We start from the raw sequence: 17,962 nt of genomic DNA on the forward strand, positions 1-17,962 counted from the left end.
ATCTAGGATTTACTGACCATAAATCAGCCTTCTATCCATTATTGAACAATAGAACAAATGAGCTAAAATACAATTTCTAAAACTCCTCTGAGAATGACATCCTGCATAGGGAACAGCATGATTTGTGGTCATACCAGACCAAAAGCAGCAGAGTAATCCTCTATAGGGCATAGTTGTTGCAAAATCAGAGATGATATTTTGGTTCATAAATAGGAGGAGTGGAGGACAAAGGTTATCTTTCTTAAGGTGACAAGGGAAAAGGACATTAAGTACAGGAGTCAAGAGATCTAGTTTCTATTCTTGACTCTGCCAATAACTAATTATTTAATCTTGGGCAAATCAAGTAACTTCCTTTGTTTCCAGTTATTTGGGCTACACTTCCAGTAAGGCCCATATGATCAGTAGTGGTTGCTAAGTGGTGCAATGAGCCAATAAAGTGCTGGGCCTGGCATTAAGAAGGACTGAGTTCAGGTTCAGACACTTACTATGACTCTGGGAAAGTCATTTTGTTTGCCTCTGTTTGCCTCAATTTTCTCAACTGAAAATGAGGATAACTACATCACAAGGTTGTTGTGAAGATCAAATGAGATATTTGTAAAGCCTTTAACAGTGCCTAGCACAAAGTAGGTACTATATAAATTCTCTTTTTCAAGCTCTTTAAGCTAATGTCCACCCGTGGGTTGGAAATTCTTAGAATACTGGGTTAGGTAGGCATTGTGCATGGAAATATTGAAGATGGCCTGGAGAAGAACTATAAAGATAAGCTAATCCAATGAAGATAGAGACCTATAACAAACTCAAGGAGCTACGAACACTGAACTTGGAAAAGAGAATATCAAAGAAGTGATTTTTGAACCATTACTAACCACATATTTATGATCGTTAGAGAAAGGAAATAGTAGCTGTTCTCTAAGGAGTCTAGAACATAAAGAAAGAGAAATGAAGGAAATGAGATTATATTGCAGTGAAGACTACTAAAAAAAAAAAAAAACTGAATGGGATCCCCAGAGAAGTTACTGGTGTTCCTTAATCAGAGGGTCTTAATAACAGTTACTCATCTGTCAAGATGATTTCAGGGTTGCAGGTCCTGTCTGCAGGCAATTGAATAGGCTAAATGTCTATTCAGTATCCTTTCCATCCCCATGATTCTTCGGTAGTATAATATTATGCATAAATAGTGTAATACCAAATTACCCCATTTATACATTTTATGTATCTATTAATATGGGCAACAGCTTCCTTTCCATTTTGCCAGCAAAGTTTTGAATACAAATGTAACTCAAAATCTCCCCATTACAATTCTCCATTCAGAGCTAATTGCCTTGCAGAACACTTAAGGAGTCATTTTTCATTATGATGGTGAGCAAGGGGAAGGCAGATGGCACAGTAATTTTATTGATTTGATGATCCTTGCCTAACATGTTGAATAAATGGAATTCAATGTATGGCCACTGCATTCAGGGTCTTAGGATACTTGACTTTAGTTCAAATTGTGTCAGACAATAGTTTTCAGGGAACAAAATGTCACTTGCTCCTTAAAGCTTTTAAATGATTTTCTCTCTCTATTCAGAAGTCTCTCAAATCACCCTTTTAAGCCCTTTTGGGGCCTTCTGGACTGATCTAGACCTGTGAGCATCCAGTGAAGGGGGTGAGAAAGGATATGTTAATATAATTAATTTGTTTCAGATATCTAAACACCCAGACCAGAGTAATAATCAAACACATATACTTCATCTGAATCAGCTGTGCTTGTTTGTAAGGAAGAGAGCAGGTAGAAAGAGCATAAATCATTCTCCTTTCAGATACGCATTAACTCTTTCCCTAAATGATTTAATAGAAACATCTTTCTGGCTTCAAAGAGTTAATGCATTTCTCAGTACCTCCCTGCTCCCAATACTACTGCTGCAACTCTTCTACATAAGCACTTTCAAGAGACTTAAAAATAAATTGACATTAAACATGAAAGCACTCTGGATAAATATCACTGCACAGGGAGAGAAACTGAGGTATATAACTATATAAAGTCATGCATCTGTATGTGTACTGGGTGAGGTTCATTTCAAAGAGTCTCATCTGGCCTTGTGTGACTTTGCTAAGAGGATATTCAATGTTTTCTGGTTCTCTCAGGGCAAATACGCTTAGTCACTAAAATAACTTCTTTAAGAGGAAAATGGAGTCATTGCCCCAGAGATGTCTAGCTCCCAGCTGGAAGTTTCCTTACTATTTCTAGTCACTTACAGGGTGGAGAAGCAGGCAATGAGCAGGAATCTGAGGGCATCCTCGACCTGCTGCTCAGGAACCTTCTCATTTGGAATGGAGGAAGAAGAGAAGGCACTCACCTCCAGCATCCTCTCACACTGACTGGCTGAGCTGACAATTAACATCAGGCCATTGGATCAATCAATTAAACTACAACATCCATCTTGTAAGTTACAAGACATTTCACATCTAGACATGTATTTTATACGGTCTTGTCAAGATATTAAGAGACACCCTGTTTTCCAGAGCTATGGCCTAGCAAGCAAGCTGAACTCTGAGTTTGGCATAGCAACAATCCTTTGCATTCACCCTCTGGATGATCTCAGCCACAGCAAAATCCCAGGCTTGTTTCTAGTCATGAAGACCTGCTATGAATTAAACTTGTCACATTGTTTCTGTTATCCCTCTTGTCAAGGCTACAGCTTATTACACAGCATATAAGTATTGAGATCTCTCCACACTAGGGGTGGGGCTCCAGCACATGTGTCCTTGTTCGCAAGACATTTCCCTCACTTCGAAATTAAACTTCTGTTCCATTCCTGATTCTCCTGTCTCTAGCCTGCTTTGTTCTGTCTCCAGCCACCCACAGATTAGAGACTGGTTCTGTCTGGCTAACAGTCATTAGCTATTTCTGCTTTCTCACCAGTGCAACATGCCTGCCTAATTCCCAGCAACCTCATGTGAAACTCTTGTGAAATAGAAAAAGTGTAATTAAGGATCAATTAAAAAGAAAACTTCTGGTTAATCAGTGATTTTAAATAGTGCTACACTTAACAAAAAAATTACAGGGTCAACTTGTAGCATATGGAGCAATGGCTGAATTTACACTTTTATCTTACACCCAGATCTATACTTAGTTGTTTGGTTGCATCAGAGACAGCTTGTCTCTTTTAAACAAATCTTTATTTTCTCCTTTGGATTTGTAAGTTGATTTGTTGAGTTGCTTCCTTGTTTATAGTATCCCCAAAATCATTTGGGTTGGTGGCCTATGGCCATTATTTGTTGCCAGAGGTTTGAAAGGGAACAGCAGGGCTGCGTAACCCTATATAGTCATTTGATCAGCCTTCTTGTGAGAATGTCATTCAACCTTGAGGATAACTAACATATGTAATTGTTTACATTTTTACAATCCTGTGAGATTTAGGGGAAGTTATTTATTTTCATGATTCAACATAGGAAATCAGTATGAAAGTTAGAAGTATTATATAAAATTAAATAAAATATCACATGCTATCATGATTTAGGATGGGAAAGGACTTTAGAAGTCATGTAGTCCAAACTTCCCTTATGAAGCTCAGAGAGACTGAGTGATTTGCCAAAGGTCATACAAGCAGTAAGAAGGCAGAGCTAGGATTTGAACCCTGAACTTCCAGCTTCAAAACCAACATTCTTTTCACTGTTCTACTGTATGGGAAAGCAGTGAAAGCCCAAATCAAAGAAGAAGGGAAGCTTTGTGATTTACTTAAAACTTGCCGTACTGAAAATATTACTTGATATATTGCTTGGTGGCATCAGTGACCAATGTTTTGATTTTCATTGCTCCTCAAAGCCAGAGAACTACATTTTAACAGATATAGTCTATAAAAGATACAAGTGCTGGTTTTACATTTTAAACCCATGAAATGTGGCTTGGATTCTATGTGAAATAATATTATATGGGAAACCATAAAATCCACTCTATCAAAGTTTATAGAAATGAAGTCAACTTTTCTTTGGTTCCTAGTAAAGTTTATAGTGGAAAACTACTTACATTTCTTATCTCTATACTGAAAAAAAAAGTTCCCATTTAAAAAAAATTGCCCTTTAGGTCAATTCTTTTATTCCTTTATTCTTTCACTCTTTTATTCAACAATTATCTATTGAGTACCTACTAAGTACTAAGCTATATGGGAGTAATAAAGATGAAAAAGTTATAGCTTTCAAGGCGCTTTAGCTAGTAAATGAGAATGAAAAAGCATGTACGCAAATAACTAGTCCTGGGTGGGATGTGATAAGACCCACAAGAGGGAGACTAGAGCCAAAAAGACTAGCAATGCAGATGAAGGCCTAGTTCCATCCTGATCAGGGCTTCAGATATCAGGTAAAGGACCTCTCAACTTGCCAATCTTCTCATCTCCTGTGACAGAAAACTTTACTACAACTAAGTCATTATTTGTCTTTTTTACTGTCATTCTCTCACAATTATGCAATGGAGTTTTTTTTTTCTCTTCCCAGAGACTACATGACTTGTGAATTAAAGATTTAGCTGTGATCATAAAGACTGAGTTAATATCTCATCTACAGAGCAGCACTCTTGCCTTACAAGTGGATAAATCTATAAACATGGCTAGACTTGCTGTTTTGCTGATATTCATCTGGTGTCAGCACCATCTAAACATGGGAGATATTTTTCTATGTGAATTGTTGACAACAAACACAAATGATGCTGAAATGTTCAAAGTGTTGAATAATTTTTTTTGAATCTCATGTTTTTGGCTAAAACAAATATCTTCATATTTGCACTAATGTTATAAAAGCAATAGTGGGTAAAACCTTAGCACTAAGGCTAGTACTACCAGTACCAGTGGTCATATTTTTCACCGCCATGCACTCGTAGTTAAAAACAAATGTTTAAGAATATTTTTAATGAAGCAATAAAAATTGCTAATTTTATTAAACATTAACCCTCGCATAACTGTCTTCAATATTCTATGACAAAATGGGAGGTATGCTGCCTACTGAAGTATGATGACTGCCTTGAGGACATGCATGTGTGTGATTGAGTTGAGAGCAGAACTAGTCATTCCCTCCCCTCCCCCCTCTCCCTGCACAAAACACTGTCTTTTAAACAAATTAAAGTTATTCAGACTTAGATATTTGACAAGACATTTTTTTGAAAAAGAATGAAATGAGCCTGTCTCTTCAAGGAAAACAACTGAAAGTATTTGTTGCCAATGATGAAATTTTGAGCAAGAATGAGAATTTTGAAAAATTTGTATCTGCCACCCTAGGTCTGACAGCTTTCCAATACTTAGACTTTTCTGATGGGGTCAATGGTGATATTAATGAATATTTTTTCTTTATATTGACAAATGAAATATGCTAACTTTGGAAAATCTGTGTAACTCAGTGAACCAATATTTTCCAAATGACCAATGGATGATGTTATGAAATCATGCCTTGGTAAAAGATCCATTCAAAGTGCAAGAAATACTAATGGATTTTTATGTAGCAGAATATGAGAAATTCATTGATGTGGTGGTTTCTGATTCCAAATTGCAACTAACCTTGAAGAAAGTACCACTTGACCAATTGTGGTATAATATCAAAGAGGAATACTAACAATTATCTGAAAAAATTATTAAAATATTCCTCTCTTTTCTAACTACATATCTGTTTGAGGCTAGATTGAAACAACATAGCATAATCAATTGAATGCAGAAACAAAAATGAGAATCCCTCTTCTATTAAAGCAGACATTAGAAAGCTTTGCAAAAATGTAAAACACTGCCACTCTTACTCATCTCACTAAATTTTTGTTTATTTTGGGAAGATAGTTATTTTTCATAAAATGTTATTTATATTTATATTAATGGACTTATTGAGAGAAGTAATTATTTTTATTATGTTAGCTAGGATTAATAATTATATATTATATAATAATTAATCATTAGGATTGAGGCTTTTTTTTTTCTTTTCTATTTCCTCATCCAGGGGCCAGATATGAGACTGGTCAACATTTACTGGTTAATGGTCAACTGGTCAATCCTTAGGCAACATTCTCCTCAATCTTGAGTGGGATTCCCCTTCCCCCACCAACTAGAAGAGTTTACTTCTGATTAAAGTGTAAATAGAATCAAATCTAGGTGAATTCCAGCCCTAAAGCATTAGGCTCAAGTCCTGGAAACCCCACCCCAATCCCTTTGTTCCATTTGAGTGGTTTGGGTGGAGATAGATTCTTTTGTTTAGATAGTTAGAGGCAGCTGAGTCTCCCTTCAAGTCAAGTAATCTTCAAGAGGAGCCAAAGGCTTTCAGCTCACCTCCTCTTCCACCCCACCCCATTAGTTGCTCACTAATTAAGGTTGATCTTTACCTGTTTGGGGAACCCACATTTCCAAAGGTATTTAAGCCTTCAATGATCTCCATGGTTTGTCCTTGGTTACTGAGAGAGTATTAATTTATTGATTATTTGCTACCCTAATTAATAAGTTGATTATTAATTGCCCAGAAACTCTGTATCTTGGGCTTTTCATTCATCTCATTATGTTATTTAAAGTGAATCCATAATATTTTCATAAATTTTTTAAAAATTATATTTTAATTTCTAATGTGGAAAATATTGATAGATATAAACCGCATAAATAAAAATTCCTTGTGGTCCTCAATAATATTTTGCAGTGTAAAGGGGTCCTGAGGCCTACAAATTGGAAAATGGCTTCTTTTCTGAGGTTGTCTCTATGTCTCCATCAAGGAGACCAAGGTCTAGCTATTCCAAGATAAACCGGGATCTTATTCATTTTAATCAAGTCCAAAATGATGCTATCATAACAGAAAGATGATAACCCCTATGAAATATAGAAATAAGGAGAACAAAGGAGTCAGTATTTGTTAGCGTATCCCTCCCATTGTCCAGAGGAGATTCCTCTTCCAAATCCTATTACTGGCATCACCATTCTCTCAGTCACTTAAGCTTGAAATCTCAGTCTTTTGTTTTTCCCTCTCCCCCAAATAATGTTTTTTTCTCAAAATCTGTTGGTTCTCTCTCCAAATCTTTTAGTGACTCCCCATTACCCATTAAATTAAATTCTGAATCTTCCAACATGACTATTTCAGTTGAAATACAATCAATCAGTAAAGATTTAAGGGCCCACCATGTTTCAGACATCAAGCATATTAGTTACTAGGACTACTAAAATAAAATTTTGGCAGTCCTTGACCCATAAGGAGCTTAAATTTAATTAGGGGAGACAGTATGTATATATATTACTAGATGAAAATGTGTCCAAAAGATATATAAAGCAATTGGGGAGGAGTATGCTGTAATAACAACTGGGAGGATCAGAAAAGGCTTCATCTAGAAGGCAAACTTTGAAGGAAACTAGGGATTTTTTTTTTATAATTTTTTTTCCTTTTTTTTTAATGAGTCAATTGAGGTTAAGTGACTTGCTCAGGGTCACACAACTATTAAGTGTCAAGTCTGAGACCGAATTTGAACTCAGGTCTTCCTGACTTCAGGGCTGGTGCTCTATCCACTGTACCACCTAGTTGCCCTGAAACTAGGAATTTTAAAAGGCAATGGTGAGGAGGGAGTGCATTTTAGGAATGACTATAGTCACTTCAAAAGCACAAAGATAGGAGATAACAGTGTCATGTGTGATCAATAGCAAGGAGGCCAATTTTGCTGGCTTATGTGAAGTTTCACAACCTTGGCATCTTCCTTGCCTCTTTACTCTCCCTTATCCCATATAACTCACTCGCTGCCAAATCTTGTCATTTTTGCTTTCTTAAAATATCTTGTATACCTCCCCCTGTCTCTACAAAGCTATCACCTCAGTTCAGGTCCTCATCACCTCTCGTTTGGACTATTGTAATAGCCTTCTAACTCCCTGACTCAGGTCTCTCCCCAGTTCAACCAGATGTCAAGGTGACTTCCCTAAGTCATGGATCTGACAATGTCATCCCTTATTCAATAAGAGGCAAATCTGACTGTATTGTAGAGTGAAGGAGAGGTAGTAATGACCAATAAGGCTGGAAAGATAGTTTGGGGCAAGGGTGTATAGGACTTAAAAAGTTAAGCAGGAATTTATATTTTATTCTAGAATTAATAAGAAGCCACTGGTATTAGTTGAGTAGGGGAGTTACATGATCAAATTTGCTCTTAATGAACAGTAACTTGGCAGAAGCATGTAGAATGGACTGAAATGATGAGATACAATAATCTAGGCAAGGAGTTGGATGAAGGGAGACAAGGGATTGGATAGAAAAGATTTTGTGAAGGTAGAAAGGGCAAGATTTGGCAATTGATTGAGTATATGGAGTAAGGGAAAGAGGAGTCAAGAATAACACTGAGTTTATAAATCCGGGAGCATGGAAGGATGGTATTGTTTTGAATGGAAAGAGGGAAGGTTGGAAGAGGGGACGGTTTATGGTTGAAAAAAATGAGTTCAGCTTGAGAAATGTAGAGTTAAAAATATCTCTAGAACTAGTTGAAATGTCTAATAGTCAATATGTGCTGTGCAACTGCAGCTCAGGGGAGAAACTGATCCTGGATATACAGACCTGGGAGTCATCCATAGACAGATGATACATATGCCCAAGGGAGCTGATGAGGTTACTAAGAGAGAGTTTAGGGGAAGAAGAAAAGAGACCTAAGTTAAAAAATACCTTTAAGAATACTGACAGGGAGTTTTATTGGGATGATGAACCAGCAAAGGAAGCTGAAAAGTAGTCATAAAAATAGGAGGCAAACTGGCAGAGAATAGTGTCCAGAGGACATAATGTGCTTGAGAAGATAGTTATCAACAGCGTCAAAATGCATTAGCAAAGTCAAGACGGACTAGGACAAAAACATCCTCTTGTCTAAGCTAACATTGTATCAATCTAAAGAAGGGAATTTGAAAATCTTAGCCTTACTAACAATACTACATAGCATCTGGGACAGTTTTTTAAGCCAAATAAAAATATAAACGTTTTATTTAAAAGAAATCACAAAAGCACATTTTTTTTTTTTTTGATATGACATACTCTGGCTAGTTGCATTTTTCACCTTAGATGGCAAAATTAATCTCTTCCTCATTTAATTACTATGAAAAATACCCAAGTATCAAAATACACATTCTTTACTCTTGGAACAACAGTAGTGTTTAACATTTTTTATTTATGTTTGGAAAGAACTCTATTTCCGTTAGTCCACATTTCATCTTAATGCTGCTCTAGAGCACCCTGGGACCTTGATATTCAGAAGGACTAGAGACGCGCTTGTTGTTTTATACTGCACTACCAACCTAGTTAATGTGCTACCTTTTCCATGGGAATGTCATTATTTTAACGGAGTACAGATCAGAGAGGAAAGTGAACAGATATCTTCAGCATAAATCCCACACGTAAATGGAGAGAGTTTGGTACCATTGGCTGTGTTTACTCCTAGGAACAGTAGGAATGAAAACGGCAGGTGGTGCAGTATGATGGGGATGAACGGAATGAGTGACAGGTATACCAAAAAGCTGGCCTAACATGTTTTTCCCCCTTTACTCTGAGATTAATAGCAGTTCCAAAATACCTAAATAGATTGTTTAAGGAAAACAAAAATGAATTACAGTTAATACCACCTCATAGATGAACTTCAAAGTAAAAACAACTATTCTAGCTTTCCTTTGGATTTTGAATGGAATGAAAGTCACTTAAAGGACCTAACATTTTCAGAAGAGTAAAAATGAAAAGGCTAACAAAAATTCAAATAATAAACAGTGATATAGTTGAAATTCTTTAGGTGGGAGGAAAAATCCTTAATAAACAAGCAAAATTAGCTCATGTCATTCTTACTTTTTAAAAATTACAATCTGCAAAATCTGCAAAGAAACAGTCAAAAAGGTTTCCATGTGTTTTGCATCATTCTTATGGCATCATTGGAATGCAGTAACTGAGAGCAAAGTGATTTTATCCATGAAGTATATTTCTGGCCTTTCCAAACCCCAACTTTTATGTTTTAACTCATGGCATTGAAGAAACCACATGATCTACCCTGTTGTAACACTTCAGAAATGGAATGGGGAATAGAAATATTTGAAAATTATTTCATTGCCTGTTTAAGGGTAATCAGAAACTGTATTTTACTGAAATTGTCTTACAGAAGCAATATATTTTCAACTGAGATGATGTAGATTCCAAGCAGTTTAACAGATGTATACAAACAATTTCTCATCTCCCTTGGAAATACTGCAGTCTTAATAGCAAAGACACCATACTCTAGAATGAATTTTTTTTTTTGGAAACAATCAAGGTTAAGTGACTTGAGTAGGGTTACACAGCTAGTAAGTGTCTGAGACTGCATTTGAACACATGTCCTCCAGACTCCAGGGCTAGTGCTCTACCCACTGCATTACCCAGATGACTCAGATGGTATCCTTTGTACAATGAAGACTTTGAGGTCCACCCAGGGCCTTGTTTGCCTGAACTTTATTTGATAGCAACAATTTACCTACTGACCATCCAATAGTTTAGGATAGTAATTTATTTTCACACATTTAAGTTTTAAAATGATACTTGAACCAAATGTGATCATTTGTGCAATGAACGAGATGAGAAAGCTAAACATCTTTGTTTCTTTTATTAAGATCTTTAAAAAAAGAAGATGGTAGTCATTAATTGACACGCTGAGTGCTTACTGTACTATGCACCAGGATACAGGTAGGTTCTTGCAATGACATAAGGTAAAAGATCTCATGGAAAGGAATTCCCAGGTAAACTGATCCAACCTCCTCATTTTACAAAAAGAACATTGTGGCCTGGAGAGATTAAGTGATTCCCCAAGGACACATGACAAGGAGCAGATTCAGGAGTAGAACTCAGATTCTTCTTATTTTACCTAACTACGTAGTTAACCAAGTGCATTTTCTTTCACACACCTTGAATCATGCTTTGTTGGTCTTCATTTATGATGCCTATTTTAACCCAAACATTTATATGAAAGGGAAAATAATCATCTAACTCTTTATAAACAACACACTAATATTCGATCTGTTTAAACAAAATATACTGAAGGTGATGATAACATTAGTAATGTTCTCTCTGGGGTTACCACTAGATTTCCAAAGAAGAAGAAATGGAAGATGTATAGTGTTTGAGAATTTTGCTATCCATATAAAATACATCTTCAATTTAGCCTCATCAAGAGTAGTTTTAACCTAATGGATATCCAATCCAATCCAAGCTTTTGTTAAATAACTACTACATTATATATAATATATATATATATTATATATATTATGTATATGAAATAAAAATCATTCCTTACTTCTAAGGGACTTACACTCTACTGAGGGTTGGGGGATGGGAGTGGGTAGGGAGAGTATATAACCACAGATAGATATGTGCATGATTATTTGAAAGAGATGGAATTAATAGAAAAGATTTCGTATAGGATTTGGTTAATGAATTGAGCTTTTAAGGAAGCCAAGGATCCTAAGAGTGAGAGGTGAGGATGGAGCATATTAGTGACCTAGGGAACAGCTTTTTAAAGACATGGTAGTAGAGAAGGCATGACACAATAGAGATCAGAAAGCAGAATAGTCTGACTGGACTGTGGAATATATGAGGGAGAATCAAGGGAAATACTCTAGGAAAAGAAAGTCTGGGGCTTACTTGTGAAGGGCTTGAAGAGACAGGATGAATGAAGAGTTTGTATTTTATTTCAGAAACATGAGGGAATCACCGAAGCATATTGAACAGAAGAGTGATGTGGTCAGATGTGTGCTTCAGGAAGCTTATTTTGCAGCTGTATGGAGGATGAATCAGAAAGGGGAAACACTAAAATATTGGAGTTCAATTGAAAGGCTACTACGGCAATAGTCTAGGTGAGGGTGGTAAAGGCCTGAACTAGTTTGGCGGGCATGTGACTAGAGAGAATATGGGGTGTGTGTGTGTGTGTATGTGTGCACATGTATGTGTATATGTGTATATATGTATGTACACATGCATATATGTATACATATATACATATTTGTGTGTGTACACAGGCTAAGTGAAAAATGCTGTTATTTTTGCATTTTTACAATGAAGGGCCAAATATGGATGCCAGGAATCATCTAGATCCCTTTTTTCTTCCTGAAAATGATTCAATAATCATTTAAATAAGAGGTAATGTGATACAATGGAAAGAAGAATGGATTTGGAGTCAGAGGAGTCAAGTTCCTATTCTCCCTCTGCTACTTATGACCCTGTGACCTTAAGCAAGTCGCTAAACCTCTCTAGACCTCAGTTTTTTCAACTGGACAGTTGACCTAGCTGGTCTCTAAGGTGCCATGATCCTATGATCTGCATTATGTAGCCAAGGACTGTCATTTTGGAAGAAGTATTCTTCAGAAGAGAGTGTACACTTGAATGATGCTAATTAGTAGACCTTCACTATACCATCTCTCCCCAAATGCCACTTTAGTCTAATAATACATTACCTAGAGACAGGTAGAATTCACCAGATAATAAGGCATATAAAATGTGGAGCAGCCAAATAACAACCACATTGTTATTCTGCTCATTTTCATCTGTCAGAATTTTAAAGGTGAAGGAGACAGAGTATTGGCAATTGTCTTCCCTCTCTACAGCAGTGAATTGTATTGTCAGTGGTCTAGAAGAACCTGGATACGTATAACACAGACCTGTTTTCCTTAATGGAAGTGTTTGCTTTGGATCCTGTCCCAGTTTTAAAACAACATTTCCATTAGCTGAACACAATATCTACAACTATCCTTCTTATCTGACCAGGGCAAAATCACTCTAGATGCTGTGCTCAGTTTTAGAAAATGTGCTGAAAGCAGAATAGTAGGGGACTCATCCAGATGAAAAGCAAATACATCTCTTTTGGACCACCAGCTACAAATGGTCTATGTGTATTTCAATACTTGTGATAAATACCAGCAAGGACTATGAATGCACCATGTCCACAGTCCTTTAATCTGATTCAGTAAAGTCCCTGCTCTGATTAAAAAAAAAAAATCCCTCTCCAAACTTTTAGTTTCTTTTAGGGCTTCACATTTTCATTTTTCTTATGGTAGTAATACATAGAGCAGAGAAATAGGGAAATATAAAAAGGTCAAAACAAAGTAAAGCACAGTGTAAAACTCTAATAAGGGAAGGAGGTGTAGGCAGGGCGATGAGATCATCATCAATTACCTTTATTGAAAACCTTCCTGGGACACAGCACTCTATTATATGCTTAGAGATTGAAGGGTAAAGAAAATTGATTTTAAAAAGTCCTTGCCCTCAAAACGCATGCATTTCATTAAAGTTGGCTAGGGATTGCAATCAGGAAATAGAAGAATAAAAGGAAGAAGGAACCAGAGGGAATATGGCATGCCTGAGGATATTAAAAACAAGGGCAGACTGTGCTTGGCCTTTGACTGAAGTCCAGCTACACAGTCAATTTTAAGGAAGGCCTGGAAACACAAATAAAGGATGTGCCCCACTCCAGGCCTCCATCATGCTACTGATAACCTAAGAACGTTGAGGAGTTGACTTTGACTAGCTCTCCAACCATTAAAAAATCTGTCTCATACATGTGCTTGCACATTTGGTACAAGCAGAAATACTGAGAAGGACTGTGTAACGGGTCCCATGTTCTGAGCTACTCAGGGAATTTCTGTTCCTTCTTTTTCCATGTGAAGAGGTTTTTTATTCTAGATTCAAGAGGCATCTCAGCCTTTTTAACACACAGCATTCAGAGGAACATCCTGTTAGTTTGGAGGCTGAGGGAAAAATAAATTGAATGAGGCAGCCTACCTATACTATTCAGTGTCTAGTTACTTGGAACATAATCAATGTCCATCTTACCTGATTGACCAGGGGGAGGAATGCCTGATGGTCCTCTTGGGAGACAGAGAAATACAGTCAGAACTGCTGCTTTGTTTCCTGCACATGGTTCTATGGCAATTGGTTTGGGTGCACCCTGGAAAAGAAGATCTATTTTAAGCAGGTATCATTATATAAAACGTACATATATATTATTTTATTGTGACACAGCATAATATAGTGACAAAGATGATGGACCTGAAGCCAGGAGGACCTAGGTTTGAATCCTGCCTTTGACGCTAGGTGTGTCATTTAACTTCTCTCTTAGTTTTCTCATCTAGAGAATGGGCACAATACAATGCTAGCAACTAACTCGTGAGGGTATCGTGAAGCTCAAATGCCATCATTGTCATCATCATTATCATCAATTAGCTGGTGTTTTATATGTAATGCTTGAAGGTTTGCAAAGCATTTTATATATGGTATCTTGTTTGAATGTCTCAACAACTCTGTGAAGCAGGTGCTATTATTATTCCCATTGTACAGATGAGGAAATTGAGGCTGAGAGAAGGACTTGCCCATGGTCACACAACAAGAAATTTTCTGAGCCAGGGTTTGTAGTCATGTCTTCATATTTCCCACTCCAGCACTCTCTCCACTCTGAGATCTGGATGCCTCGACATAACTTATATAATATATGCAAAGTATTTGGAAAAACTTAGAGAGTTACATAAATGTCATTCATGATAATTCTTTTAACCTTTATAAGGTTCTAGAACTTTTCATATATGTTTGGCCTGTCTTCTCAGTTGGACTCTTTACACACAGGGTTCTGTTTTCTACTTCTTTGCATTCCCAGCACATGCACAGTGTCACGTACACAACAGGTAATAAATAAATATTTGTTGAATTAATTTTACTGTACTCTGTGTACTTAGTTGTACTACAAATTGATGCAAACTAAGATAATTTCCCTCCATTCTCTTCTTTAGCCAGTGACATACTAAACAACACCTCTTATCTAATTAAATGATCACAAGTCTAAAGGACTCTGTTGGCAAGTTTTTATGGCAATTTATTCAGTGACATACATATTTAATAACTCCCCAAATGTATTTATATTAAGAATATGCCTGCAGGAATCAAGGGGGTTGCATGGATGTCTTCCCACTGAAACACCAAAGGAATCATGGGTTAAATACAATACCACCTTCCATGCTGGGAGGGTATAATTTTAGCTTAGAGATGGTGATTGAGGTAATACTATTCAAGTCACTCTGCATGAATTACCCTAGGGAGAAATATCAAAGCCACATCTTTGTATAAAGACAAAAATAGGCACAAGAGGAAAATGATTTTGCTTTAATTATTGGGATTAATGACTTGTTTAGGTTTCTCCATTGATGCTAACTGACCTGTTCAGAAGTAACTTAGCTACACATGGTTATTCACCTATATCTGTTAGACTGCTGCAGTTTCCAGAAAGTTTAACAAAGGAGGCATTAAAAATAAAATATGTCTTTCTTCATGTAAAATTTAGACTGAAATTTTTGGTGACAATAGTTTTATGTGGTTATAAAAGGTTGTTCCTTTATAGCAGCATAAATCTCAGGTTTTAAAAATTATCATTATGCAGACACAGTTTTGGAGTTTTCAAGATAAAGGCCAGTGACCACTAAAGAATTGCAGACCATAAAAATTTTTTTGAGAAGATGTTGGGAGGTCTGTAACTACCATAGCTTACATTTGCTTATTTTGTATTAAGCAAAGTGAGAGGTGTATTCACAATCTGAACAAGTGTTTAATCTTTAGTAGCTTAGTTTTTTAAATATTTAGTTCAAAATTAGAATAAAATCATATTTCTTCTTTTATAATATATACATGAATGCATATGTATTTTGAAGATATATTTGTCACATTCGGAGGCAAAAAAAGGAACATATTATTTTGAATCATTTTCCTAATCTATTAAACTTTATAATTACATGAAATATAACTGTCAACGAAATAAAAAAGAATGATATTATTGAAAGGGAATATATGATAAAAATTTTAAATAAATGTGAAAACATAATTAATTCAAGTTTTGCTCTTTCAGGGCCAGGAATGTTTCATCATTTCTTTGTTTCTCAAAACCTATCACACTGTTTGACGCATACTAGGCATTTAATGAACGCTTAAAAATTGAGTATCAAAAGTCCTCTTGCATTACTTGATAGTTCTTTTATATACTACTGATGTGGATTTCTTTGTTTTTTTTTGTTTTTTGTTTTTTGTTTTTGTTAGAGTCTTTTGCATGTGGTAAAGTATCAATTCCATGGGAGGAGGGTGGCTTGTTTTAGCATAAGTTTCTAGTCAACCTTTGCATAAAGGGGGGTATTTAATAAATATTTATTTAGTTCCACTAAGTTTTCTAAATACCCCTGATATGGAAAAGCAATCACTGATTCTACCTAATTAGACTTTAGTAAACAATACTTTGTTATTTCTACCATCCTGTCGGACTAGTTTGAAATAATTATTTTATTAATACACATCTAACACAGTGATCAGCACCAATTGCATGTGTTCTCTCTTCTCCTAACAAACTGGATGAGATTCCAGGGTATGGACCTCTGTCTGAAGGCAACGTCCTACGGAGACAGACATGAACTCTTGGCTCTTGCCGAGACCACCCTTCTGATTGGTCCTCAATGAGTAGGCCTGCCTCTAAGATTATTGATCACTGCATGTCAGGGTAGGAGAAGGGAATGATCGAACTCTTGTTGGAACCACAAGTTTTCCCCATTAGTGTATAAGCTCCTTAAGAGTAGGGAGAATTTCATTTCTGTGCTTGTACCTCCAGTGACTAACACAAAGCTTTATACATTCTACATTCTTAATGGGCAGCAAGGTGATACAACGGATAAAGAGCTGGACTTGGAATAAGGAAAACCTGAGTTCAAATATGGCCTCAGACACTTACTGGCTGTATGCCCCTGGGAACTCAATTTTGCCTCAATTTGCCTCTGTTTCTTCATCTGTAAAATGAGCTGAAGAAGCAAATGGCAAACCACTCCAGTATCTTTGCCAAGAAAACCCCAAATGGGGTCATGGAGAGGATGACCCGACTGAAAATGTCTGAACGACAACAAATGGTCTACATAAGCAAGCTGAGAGATGGCCCCAAATTTTTTGTTTGTTTGTTTTCTTTCCCCATGCTTTTTATACCTTAGAATTCCAGACAATGGCACAGAAACTGTTTGAGGGGTGGTGAAGATAGTTCTCCCATTTCTATCCACTTCAGGAGCAGAAAGTTGTGAGTCAGAAAAAGGACATGGTGAGCTTTCTATGCTTTTCCATGTATCCTAAGAGGAATTCATAGATCTTGAGATCCTTCCTGCCTCTCTTCTATCTCTCTGTTTGCTTCTTGCTGAGACCAGGTCAGAGATTAGTGTGGACTGATTCAGAATGGATTTTCTATGCAAGTTCAAGTGTTTTCAGTTTCTTGTGAAGTTGAGTTCCCTAGTTTGAGTCAAGTACTGACCTCCTAGAAGTGGATCTCCTTAAGACCCTACCTATTGGACAGGGATTCGAGATTCAGAGATGGAAAAGATCTTACTGACTACAGTCCAACACTTATATTTTCCAAATGAGAAAATGCGGCCCAAAAAGGGGAAAATGACTTGATCAGGGTCATAAGTGACCTTGAAAAAAAGTTGCAGAACTAGGATATTAAACCAGATTCTCAGCCCCCAAGTGAGCCTGCCTTCCACCCTCTAGCTGAAGAGTATAGTCATGTAATGGGAGGTGATGGAGGACAGAAAGGATGTGGCCCTTGCCAATTTTACTATTGCCAGGAATTGCTCATGTGGGGCAGGACTCAGGTGATTGAAAAAATATTTATTCAGCAATCCCTTATAGTGTCTTTACGTTTTGAGAATAGTCTAATTTGAATGTTTTACGTTCTAAATTTGTTCATGGGCTCCTGGAAGCCTTTTATGTTTTAAGCATTTTCTGTGGTGAGTGAAATAAAGGTTTAATACCTGTATTGTACTTTGAGTGCCTATTGGAGGTTGGATACCATTATCTACTTTGGCAATCGAGACAAGAGACATACCTAAGCTTCATTTAGAAATGATTCTAGTTTAACTCCAGGTGGAGGGATGAAGCAAAAAAGAAAGAAAGAAAGAAAGAAAGAAAGAAAGAAAGAAAGAAAGAAAGAAAGAAAGAAAGAAAGAAA

The 17,962-nt window shown here is 36.6% G+C and overlaps 1 protein-coding gene across 2 annotated transcripts in view; it reads right to left on the reverse strand.

Moving 5' to 3' along the window:
* The window catches only part of ATRNL1 (attractin like 1), a 1,209,934-nt gene that overhangs the window by 116,149 nt on the left and 1,075,823 nt on the right, over positions 1-17,962 (reverse strand). For both annotated transcript variants that reach the window (XM_027852049.1, XM_027852052.1), the window contains one exon: positions 13,783-13,897. In XM_027852049.1, coding sequence (XP_027707850.1) covers positions 13,783-13,897 — 115 coding nt within the window. The remainder of the gene's footprint in view (positions 1-13,782; positions 13,898-17,962) is intronic.

This window comes from Vombatus ursinus, unplaced genomic scaffold (assembly GCF_900497805.2).
Source record: "Vombatus ursinus unplaced genomic scaffold, bare-nosed wombat genome assembly UNPS02009205.1, whole genome shotgun sequence".
Taxonomy (NCBI): Eukaryota; Metazoa; Chordata; class Mammalia; order Diprotodontia; family Vombatidae; genus Vombatus; species Vombatus ursinus.